Consider the following 12,015-nt stretch of genomic DNA (forward strand, 5'->3'; position numbering starts at 1 on the left):
CACTCTGGACACGTGGCGTTGTTCGCTCTCTGCATGTGGAGTGGGGACAATCGGGGGATCCGCAGGGAAATCCACGCGACCACGGGAAGAGAGAAAGACACACAAACTAAATATACAGCAGGCGTCAGGGTTGGGATGAATCCACGACTTCCTGTATGCCAGGAGAGGTAGTTAACATCTCACCACGGGGAGCGAGAGAGACACGCAGCCCCAGGGGTGTTGATTAATCCTCATTGAATTACTTTGTGGAGTCAGGAAGCATTAATAGTGAGCAAATGAAGGTGGTTAGGCATGGGTCTGGACACACCTCTTAACCATGCCAGTGTGTGACAGTGTAAAGTTTGTGTTTGCAGTTAAGTCTATTAACTCTATTGAACACGGAGGTTATGCTGTATCACAACAATAGTTTGTTTTTGTTTTCCTCTGGAACTTTATAAGAATGGAAACAGTCAAGAAGTTAACACAGCACACAGATGCAGCTGAAGTCAGATCTGTTCATTCCAGCGTGCAAGGACATCGTGAGCCTGGCTGGCTTCACACCTCTAAGTTGCGATTGAACATTAATTTATGCATTTTTGCATAACACAAATAGTATTATTTTCAACACCTTTTGCTATGTCAGCTAAATTTAGCTTTCATACATATTCCTTTTGTAGCTAGACAGCCTAAAATTGCGTGCTCGGAGTTTTGGGTTAACATTCATTTTGAAGATACGAGGGCTTCCAGGCATGTTTATGACCATTCACCCTCTCATTGTGTGCCAGAACAGCCCGTGTGATGAATTTGGGAAACTTTTTCACTATGTCATGAATATATGAATAAGTGTCGACTTATAAGTCATGTGTTACTGTGTAAATATGCATTCCTCTGTGCATCGATACTGACGTGGATGTAACTTTTTTTCTGTCTGCAGCTGTCGCTTCCTCTGCAGAATTGGTCTGATGGAGCAAAGGCACTCGGCGCGGCTCGGTGCAAAAAGGCAACAATGCGACCGGTGTGCATACAGCACGTATCATCCTGGACATTTGACAAGGCACCAGAAAACTCACACAGGAGAGAAACCCTTCAAGGGCAGTGTGTGTGGGAAGGCGTTTTCAGATTCATCTACTCGTGTAAAACACCAGAGAATGCACACGGGAGATAAACCCTTCAAGTGCAGTGTGTGTGGGGAGGCGTTTGCACAGTCATCTGCTCTTGAAAGACACCAGAGAACACACACGGGAGAGAAACCCTTCAAGTGCAGTGTGTGTGGGAAGGCGTTTTCACAGTCAACTAATCTTGTAGCACACCAGAGAACACACACGGGAGAGAAACCCTTCAAGTGCAGTGTGTGTGGGAAGGCGTTTTCACAGTCAACTAATCTTGTAGCACACCAGAGAACACACACGAGAAAGAAACCCTTCAAGTGCAGTGTGTGTGGGAAGGCGTTTTCACAGTCATCTACTCTTGTAACACACCAGAGAACACACACCGGAGAGAAACCCTTCAGGTGCACTCTGTGCGGGACGGCATTTGCACGTAAAGATTATCTTCAAGTACACCAGAGAACACACACGGGAGAGAAACCCTTCAAGTGCAGTGTGTGTGGGGAGGCGTTTGCACAGTCATCTGGTCTTCAAAGACACCATAGAACACACACGGGAGAGAAACCCTTCAAGTGCAGTGTGTGTGGGAAAGCGTTTGCACGGTCATCACATCTTGAGCAACACCAGAGAACACACAAGCATCAGAAGATCCACAAGGAGTGGAGTCTGAAATCAGCTTGCGAAAGTCAAAGTGCCGCAATGAGCCCATCCCTCGTGAAACAAGAACCGGAAGACAATTCCAGCTTGGACGCTTTTAAAGGTATCGAGGTGAAACATGAAGAGGTGAAGGTGAAATTTGAAGAAGTGATGGTGAAGAGCGAAGAAGTGATGGTGAAATGTGAAGAAGTGATGGTGAAGAGTGAAGAAGTGATGGTGAAGAGCGAAGAAGTGATGGTGAAGAGCGAAGAAGTGAAGGTAAAATGTGAAGATGAAGATTCAACTCCAAAATCTGACCTTCACATCGATGGAGGCAACGTGAAGCAGGAGGAGAATTCTGACTGTGAGGCAGAGCGAGGCAACTCCCAGCAGTTTGTGGAAGTGGAGGTGTGGGTGGACTTCCTCCGAGACAATACAAAGTCAAATGGAGACCCGGTAGATGCGTAAGCTTGAGACGATGTCGCTCCAATAGATGCACCTTTGTCACAGGCTTTTAATGACAAGAATGTGAAGTTGAACACTCAATTCCTAGGTTCAACCTGCAGAGTAAGAGCGGCCAGTCTGTGTGGACCTATGGGTTGGGTAGATCTCTAACCAGGAGCGAGAGCCAATAAGCTCCCAAGCATTCACTATGTTATCAATTGCATTTATATGGTGCTTGCTTAATCGCCTCGGCAACTCTGAGTTTTGCATCGTATCTCGTTTCAAACACTCGAAGAGCATCCCCAAGTAGCAGCTGCCCCTGTGTGGCACAAGGTGGTGGCCGTGCACCGGCCTGCATGTGGACAAGAGCCTGTCAGTAGGAGGCGATGGTTGATGTGGCATCTTAGTTGTGGAGTTTGTAGGTAATGTTTAGAATTTCATCAATTTTGACCCAGATGCCAGCATGCAATGGCCTACTCATTTTGAATGGTGCATTAGTATGTTGTACATACACTGTTAAGCAGACGGTGCGTATTTTTTAAATTAGCTTCTTGTTAATAGGATGTAACCTAATGCAGTATATTTCAGTGCAGTAATTCAATTTTGTTAATATGCCTGTCAATAATTTAGAATGAATACTTGTATGATGGTGTGCGTACATGTATAATTTTGTCTATAAGGGTCAAACATTGAATAAGTGATGTTAGGACAAAGTGTGTGTTTTGCAAGTAACCTGTACAGATCACTCAGGTGAGACTCATAGTTCTTGTGATACAGGTCAAAGGGTACTTTTGTGTTTTCAGGACGCGACGGCCTTTGGAGCAACTCATTGTCTTTGAAATAGGGAGCACACTCGGATCATTCATCAGTTACAAGGCGACCACTCAAAAGTTACACGTAGAGGAGATACATTCTCAACAACACGAATTATAATTTTGTATTACGTGTTGACGTAGATTTTGTCGAATTAGGACGAGAAATGGTCCTTGCTGATTAACGTCTGGATGTTGACAACCATGGGTTGAAGCAAGCCTGACTGCCTGCGGTGCCCCTCACAACCATTTACGGCCTTGGGCCAGGAAAGTCATGAAAAAAATTCACACGAACGACGCATCCACGCAAGCACCCGATGCTCCGTTTAAAAGTTTTAAAATGAAACAACTTTGAATTGTATTATTTTTGAATTAGATAATTGTATTTCTTTATTAAAGCTTATTTCATTTTACAACTGGAAGACTTCATTGAAAACAACATTTCGTGTGAAATTTCTCTAGTCGTGAGGTAAATGGCCTTACCGGGGTTCGGTTCGATGCGGTCTTTCACCTGGTTGGGATCGCGGGGTGGAGATAAGGCGACACAGAGCTGGCTGTGCCAGAAGACTGCCGTGTGCAGATCGATTCCAACGCGATCGAACGTCTGTCCCTGCTCCTCCGTCGTTCATGTAGGGGGCGAGTAGGTTTGCAGCGCCTCCTGCATGAAAACGAAGGAAAGTGCAGCGTTCATCACAGATGAAGTTGTGTGCTTATATAAGAGTACTCGCGGGAAGTACCCGGCGTGAAATTTCCCACCTTGTATCGTAATCTATAGGATACTAAGGCTAAGCACACCCGAGGATTGCACTTTTGTTGAAAAATTAAGTTGCAAATATTTGTCCATTATTGGCCAAAAACGGCATAGGTTAGTATGCCGATTTTATATATTGGGACGTGCACATTTCATCATAAAATGTTCAACGTTTAATCTAATACATAGCATACTAAGGCTAAATACAATGGAGCAATGAACTTTTGTCGACAAATAAGGCTGAAAGTTTGGCCAATTTTGGCCGATTTTATTCTTTTACTCTAAAATTTCATGGTGAAATTTCCCACCTTGTACCGTAATGTATAGGAAACTAAGGCTAAACACACCCGAGGATTGCACTTTTGTTAAAAAATGAAGCTGTAAAAATGTGTCCATTATTGGTACGTGAACATTTCATCATAAAATATTCCACTTTTAATCTAATACACGGCATACTAAGGGTAAATACAATTGATTAATTAACTTTTTGTTGAAAAGGAGAGCTATGAAAATTTTGCTTATTTTGGTTAAAACGGGCATAAGTATGGCGATTTTATTTTTGGGACGTGAAAATTTTATCGTGAATTTTCCCACTTTTAAAGTAACATAGAGCATACTAATGCTGAACAAAATGGAGGAATTCACTTTTTCTTGGAAAATCTAGCTATGAAAATTGAGAAAATTTTGGCCAAGAACAGCATTGGTAAAGTATGCCGATTTGATCTTTTTACTTCAAATTTCATGGTCAAATTTCCCACTTTTAATGTAATATATAGGCTAGTCAGTCTAAACACAACCGAGGAATGCACTTTTTGTTAAAAAATACAGCTGTAAAAATTCGTTCAATTTTAGCCAAAAACGGCAGAGGTTAGTATGTCGATTTTCTGTTTGGGACGTGAACATTTCATCGTGAAATTTTCCACTTTTAATCTAATACGTGGCATACTAAGGCTAAATACAATGGAGGAATAAAGCTGTCAAAGTTGGGCTTATTGAGCCTAAAAACGACACAGTATGCCGATTAACTTTTTTACATTCGAAAATTTCATGCATGAAATTCCCCACTTTTTAACGTAATATATGGGCTACTCAGGCTAAACACAACCAAGGAATGCACTTTTCGTTGCAAAAAAAAGCTAAAAAAATTTTGATCGATTTTGCCAAAAAACGGCCTAGGTTAGTATGGCGATTATCTTTTATGGACGTGAAAATGTCATCGTGAAATGTCGCCAGCGGTGTGCTGGAGAGCCAAGCCACGACATCTACAAAGCGCTGCTCATAGCGAGTAGCAGCACCGATGGAGGTCGTCACGGCACACACAGAGGGGGTGGGTGGCCAGCCCCACGCCCGGCCGCCTTTGTCTCCCCAGTGCGAGCGATGTTGACACACCGCACCGGGTTCTCGTTTGAGGCCGTTTCGACACTGCCGCTCCCCTTCTGTCAACAAACTTGAACTCTGACCCCGCCCTCTGACGTCACCGCTCAGTGTGACCTCATCGGCGTCAAACGCCAGGGGGAGGTGTGCCTCGTTAGTGACGTCATGTCACCAAGGTATTCCCCCCACCCCCCGACCGCGAAGCTCTTGAGCGTGACGTCACCTCCGCTCGGCCGCTGCCGATATCTGTCCCAGTGCCAATCCTTATTTGGGCAAAGCCACGGCCGGTGACTGGCGCCTCATTAACATAATTTATTCGTGAAAGTCGTCGCGAGTTTTTTTGCGACGGGTTCAGCAGCCCCGCCCCATCCCTCCACGTCTGGGCTGGTCTCATTAACATAATTTGTTCAAGTTAAGTCCCGTTCGTCGTGGGAGGTGAGTGTCTTGTAACACGCAAGTGACGTCATGTCACCGCCTGCTGCCGCGTGACGTCACGAAGTAACGGAAAGTTTCCGCTCCGCGCGGGAACTGAAATCCGAGGTGAGAAATTCTCATCGCGGTTGTGGTGGTTGTGGTTGTAGTGGTGGTTGTTGTTGTGGTGGTTGTGGTTGTTGTTTACCGAGGTAGAGCCTCGCTCTCTCTCTCTCGCAGCGATGTTATTTGAGTAGCAGCGAGCATGGAAGCGATGTCCAGATTTAAACTTTACAACGCGGGGCCTTGCCTCCTGCCCTCGCCTGGTCGCGTTTTTATATTTTTATTTTATTATTTCCATTCTACGTGACTTTACCGAAAGAACCAAGCAGATGAATACTAATCCTTAACAAAATGGAGGAATTCACTTTTTCTTTTTACTTCTAAATTTCATGCATGAAATTCCCCACTTTTTGACGTAATATATGGGCTACTCAGGCTAAACACAACCAAGGAATGCACTTTTCGTTGCAAAAAAAAGCTAAAAAAATTTTGATCGATTTTGCCAAAAAACGGCCTAGGTTAGTATGGCGATTATCTTTTATGGACGTGAAAATGTCATCGTGAAATGTCGCCAGCGGTGTGCTGGAGAGCCAAGCCACGACATCTACAAAGCGCTGCTCATAGCGAGTAGCAGCACCGATGGAGGTCGTCACGGCACACACAGAGGGGGTGGGTGGCCAGCACCACGCCCGGCCGCCTTTGTCTCCCCAGTGCGAGCGATGTTGACACACCGCACCGGGGACTCGTTTGAGGCCGTTTCGACACTGCCGCTCCCTTTCTGTCAACAAACTTGAGCTCTGACCCCGCTCTCTGACGTCACCGCTCAGCGTGACCTCATCGGCATCAAACGCCAGGGGGAGGTGTACCCCGCAAGTGACGTCATGTCACCTGCTGCCGCGTGACGTCACGAGGTAACGGAAAGTTGCCGCTCCGCGCGGGAACTGAAATCCGAGGTAAGAAATTCTCATCGCGGTTGTGGTGGTGGTTGTTGTGGTGGTTGTTGTTGTGGTGGTTGTTGTGGTGGTGGTTGTGGTTGTTGTTTACCGAGGTAGAGCCTCGCTCTCTCTCGTAGGGATGTTATTTGAGTAGCAGCGAGCATGGAAGCGATGTCCTGATTGAAACTTTACAACACGGGGCCTTGCCTCCTGCCCTCGCCTGATCGCGTTCGCTTCAATTCTCTCGCTTAGTTTAGCAATTTCGATTTAAAGCTTTCGTGACTGCAGTGATTCATCTGCTTGGTTCTTTCGGTAAAGTCATCACGTAGAATGGAAATAATAAAATAATAAACATAAAACAATAAAAATGTAACATAATAAACTTTTAATATGTTTTACATCACGTAGAATGGAAATAATAAAATAGTAAAACTAATGTTAAATAATTTTTATTATTTTATTATTTCCATCTACGTGACTACCGAAAGAACCAAGAAGATAGTTTAGCAACCTGTGGAAGAACGCGATCAGCCAGGCGATGCGTTAGTTGTGTTAACTCTAGATTTGAAGCTTTTGTGACTGCAAGGATTCATGCCCTTAGGTTTGTTCGGTAAAGTCACCGTGTAGGTGAAAAATTAAATAAAAATTAATAAAAGTAACAATAGAAATAAAATAATAAATCACGACGTTTCGGAGGCAACACAAGTCATCAGGTGGGACCGTCACAGCCAGATTTGCTGCATCAAGTGAAGCGTGATTTTTTTATTATTTTATTTCTATTTTTACTTTTATTAATTTTAATTTAATTTTCTACCTACATGGTGACTTTACCAAAATAACCTAAGAGTACGTTAGTTGGTGTGTTGACCGACTCTGTGTTGCATTACATTTCAAATATTAAGTTTGTTTGATTAAGTGTCTCTCTCTGTGTGCAGTCACCAAAGCTCAAAATCTCTCATTGACACAAGGCCGTAATTATAATGTTATAATAAATATAACATGTTACAATAATCATAATATGTTATAATAATTATAATAATCAAATATGCCCCTCCAATATATTTCTGTAAAATATTTGTAAATAATAATTGCGATGCTCTGTTAATAAAAAGAACAATTTTCTAAACCTTGGCCATGAAATCTGGAGTTGTCTTCATATCACAATGCATAGATTTCTATTCATATGATTGCGTTGTACTTTATGAATCCCTAATCTCTGCCATTACATACTATGAAACAAGAAAAGGTAAAAAAGAAAAAACAGAGCAATGTAATACAATACACTATTAGACATTATTGTATCAAATAAAACAAATTCCATCCCATGTGTTAGTGAACTTTTAAAAATATGTTTGGGAGGAAATGGCAGGAAATGAGTTTTCAAATTTAGATATTTTTCTGGGGGGGGGACCCCAGACCCCCCTGGAAGATTTGGTCCCCCCCCCCCAATGTTGACTCCATGGCTACAGCCTTGCATTGACGTGCTAATTTCTCTACCCCCCCCCTCTCTACCCCCCCTCTCTCTCTGCCCCCCCCCCCTCTCTCTGCCCCTCTCTCTATTTAAGGCCTCGACACAGGCGTTGTTTCTCTGTGTGCTTGTGTCTCTCTCTGTGTGTCTCTGTGTCATCTCTCTGTGTCTATGTGTGTGTGTGTCTCTCTCTGTGTGTCTGTGTCATCTGTCTGTGTGTCTACAGTGAGGGAAAAGAGTATTTGATCCCCTGCTGATTTTGTACGATTGCCCACTGACAAAGAAATGATCAGTCTATAATTTTAATGGTAGGTTTATTTGAACAGTGAGAGACAGAATAACAACAACAAAAATCCAGAAAAACGCATGTCAAAATGTTATAAATGGATTTGCGTTTTAATGAGGGAAATAAGTATTTGACCCCTCTGCAAAACATGACTTAGTACTTGGTGGCAAAACCCTTGTTGGCAATCACAGAGTTCAGACGTTTCTTGTAGTTGGCCACCAGGTTTGCACACATTTCAGGAGGGATTTTGTCCCACTCCTCTTTGCAGATCTTCTCCAAGTCATTAAGGTTTCGAGGCTGACGTTTGGCAACTCGAACCTTCAGCTCCCTCCACAGATTTTCTATGGGATTAAGGTCTGGAGACTGGCTAGGCCACTCCAGGACCTTAATGTGCTTCTTCTTGAGCCACTCCTTTGTTGCCTTGGCCGTGTGTTTTGGGTCATTGTCATGCTGGAATACCCATCCACGACCTATTTTCAATGCCCTGGCTGAGGGAAGGAGGTTCTCACCCAAGATTTGACAGTACATGGCCCCGTCCATCGTCCCTTTGATGCGGTGAAGTTGTCATGTCCCTTTAGCAGAAAAACACCCCCAAAGCATAATGTTTCCATCTCCATGTTTGACGGTGGTGATGGTGTTCTTGGGGTGATAGGCAGCATTCCTCTTCCAAACGCGGCGAGTTGAGTTGATGCCAAAGAGCTCCATTTTGGTCTCATCTGACCACAACACTTTCACCCAGTTGTCCTCTGAATCATTCAGATGTTCATTGGCAAACTTCAGATGGGCATTTAAATGTGCTTTCTTGAGCAGGGGGACCTTGCGGGCGCTGCAGGATTTCAGTCCTTCACGGCGTAGTGTGTTACCAACTGTTTTCTTGGTGACTATAGTCTCAGCTGCCTTGAGATCATTGACAAGATCCTCCCGTGTAGTTCTGGGCTGATTCCTCACCGTTTTCATGATCATTGCAACTCCACGAGGTGAGATCTTGCATGGAGCCCCAGGCCGAGTGAGATTTACAGTTCTTTTGTGTTTCTTCCATTTGCGAATAATCGCACCAACTGTTGTCACCTTATCGCCAAGCTGCTTGGCGATGGTCTTGTAGCCCATTCCAGCCTTGTGTAGGTCTACAATCTTGTCCCTGACATCCTTGGAGAGCTCTTTGGTCTTGGCCATGGTGGAGAGTTTGGAATCTGATTGATTGATTTCTACTGTGAACAGGTGTCTTTTATACAGGTAACAAGCTGATATTAGGAGCACTCCCTTTAAGAGTGTGCTCCTAATCTCAGCTCGTTACCTGTATAAAAGACACCTGGGAGCCAGAAATCATTCTGATTGAGAGGGGGTCAAATACTTATTTCCCTCATTAAAATGCAAATCAATTTATAACATTTTTGACATGCGTTTTTCTGGATTTTTGTTGTTGTTATTCTGTCTCTCACTGTTCAAATAAACCTACCATTAAAATTATAGACTGATCATTTCTTTGTCAGTGGGCAAACATACAAAATCAGCAGGGGATCAAATACTTTTTTCCCTCACTGTATGTGTGTGTCTCTCTCTGTGTGTCTCTGTGTCATCTCTCTCTGTGTGTCTGTGTGTGTCTCTCTCTCTCTCTGTGTCTTTGTGTCATCTCTCTCTGCTTATGCGTCTGTCTATGTGTCTCCGTGTCTGTGTTTTGTCTCTCTCTCAAATTGAGCAATCTTTGGAAGAACGTTATCAACCAGTTGGGGTGTTGACTGTTATGTTAGCCGACTCTCTGTGTTGTATTGCATTACATTTCTAAGTTTACTAGGTTTTTTTTCTCTTTCATTTGTACCTGATGATGATTGCTTGTGTTGCAATCGAAACGTCGTATGCTATTTGCACACAGCGTTGGTTTAGGTGCTTTTTGTGGAATATTTTGCTGTTTTTCCCTGGATTTTAATGTTTGCACAGTCACATAGTCACTTTAAGATGTTTCCTCGTTCATGTTTTAGTTTTTTGTTTGTTACGGTTGCATCTGATTCAAGAGCCGAATGGCTCACGGGGCTATACCAAATAAATGAAACTGAAACTATAATGTAATTTATTTATTTATTCTACGTGACTTTACCGAAAGAACCAAAGAGTATCTTGCTTAAGTTTGAATTTCTCTTCACCTGGCTCGCTACTTTGTAACTTTGTTTTATTTGAAATATTCACACTTTTTTTTTCATTTTTTACCAGGCCACGCCCGCTTGAGCTGCTGTACCGCTCTTGTTTTCAGAAGCGACCTGCTCACAACAACAACAACAAGGTGAGGCTTGTCAACAGCGTGGTGGTGTTCACTCTAGACGCGTGGCGGTGTTCACTCTGGACGCGTGGCGGTGTTCACTCTGGACGCGTGGCGGTGTTCACTCTGGACGCGTGGCGGTGTTCACTCTGGACGCGTGGCGGTGTTCACTCTGGACGCGTGGCGGTGTTCAATCTGGACGCGTGGCGGTGTTCACTCTGGACGCGTGGCGGTGTTCACTCTGGACGCGTGGCGGTGTTCACTCTGGACGCGTGGCGGTGTTCACTCTGGACGCGTGGCAGTGTTCACTCTGGACGCGTGGCGGTGTTCAATCTGGACGCGTGGCGGTGTTCACTCTGGACGCGTGGCAGTGTTCACTCTCTGCATGTGGAGTGGGGACAACCGGGGGATCCGGAGGGAAATCCACGCGACCACAGGAAGAGAGAAAGACACACAAACTAAATATACAGCAGGCGTCAGGGTTGGGATGAATCCACGACTTCCTGTATGCCAGGAGAGGTAGTTAACATCTCACCACGGGGAGCGAGAGAGACACGCAGCCTCGGCGATGTTGATTAATCCTCATTGAATTACTTTGTGGAGTCAGGAAGCATTAATAGTGAGTGGATGAAGGTGGTTAGGCATGGGTCTGGACACACCTCTTAACCATGCCAGTGTGTGACAGTGTAAAGTTTGTGTTTGCAGTTAAGTCTATTAACTCTATTGAACACGGAGGTTATACTGTATCACAACAATAGTTTGTTTTTGTTTTCCTCTGGAACTTTATAAGAATGGAAACAGTCAAGAAGTTAACACAGCACACACATGCAGCTGAAGTCAGATCAGCATTCAAGGACATCGTGAGTCTGGCTGGCTTCACACCTCTAAGTTGCGACTGAACATTAATTTATGCATTTTTGCATAACACAAATAGTATTCTTTTCAACACCTTTTGCTATGTCAGCTAAATTTAGCTTTCATAAATACAGTGATCCCTCGTTTATCGCGGTTAATGGGGACCGGAACCCCCCGCGATAAGTGCAAATCCGCGAAGTAGGATTGGCCCCCCTAGGAATTTCCGTATATGTGTGTGTGGGTACCAGAATGTTTAAAATATGTATATTTATACTTTATATATATTTTACTTAAATCTATTTAATTATAAAACCTTAATATTATACATTCACTCTCTCTCATACAATACGTATTATGGTGTTCTACACTCACCAGTTAATTTCGAACACAACACTAAGATACGCGAGACACAGTTGACAGCATGAACGAGAGTGGCGAGATACAACAAGGGAATAAGCTGGGAGAGGATGCGATGATGCGCAGCCAATCAGCTCACGGGATACTGTACATCCACTCGTGCTCTCATTCGTCGTTCTCGCACCGGGAACCAATCACGTGCCTTGTCTGAAAAATCCGCGATGCACTGAGGCCGCGAAACTTGAACCGCGAAGTGGCGAGGGATTACTGTATTCCTTTTGTAGCTG

General features: G+C 44.0%; 2 protein-coding genes across 2 annotated transcripts in view; both read left to right on the plus strand.

Moving 5' to 3' along the window:
• The first annotated feature begins 901 nt into the window (after positions 1-901).
• LOC144738346 (uncharacterized) overlaps positions 902-12,015 on the plus strand; it is a 35,171-nt gene continuing 24,057 nt past the window's right edge. The window contains exon 1 of the mRNA XM_078621393.1: positions 902-2,220. Coding sequence (XP_078477519.1) covers positions 942-2,189 — 1,248 coding nt within the window. The 5' untranslated portion in view covers positions 902-941 and the 3' untranslated portion in view covers positions 2,190-2,220. The remainder of the gene's footprint in view (positions 2,221-12,015) is intronic.
• Positions 10,397-12,015, plus strand: part of LOC144738344 (uncharacterized) — a 69,892-nt gene continuing 68,273 nt past the window's right edge. Inside the window, exon 1 of the mRNA XM_078621391.1 lies at positions 10,397-10,540. The gene's annotated coding sequence lies outside the window, so the exon portion shown is untranslated. The remainder of the gene's footprint in view (positions 10,541-12,015) is intronic.

This window comes from Lampetra planeri, chromosome 81 (assembly GCF_965212315.1).
Source record: "Lampetra planeri chromosome 81, kcLamPlan1.2.h2, whole genome shotgun sequence".
NCBI classification, from domain to species: Eukaryota; Metazoa; Chordata; class Hyperoartia; order Petromyzontiformes; family Petromyzontidae; genus Lampetra; species Lampetra planeri.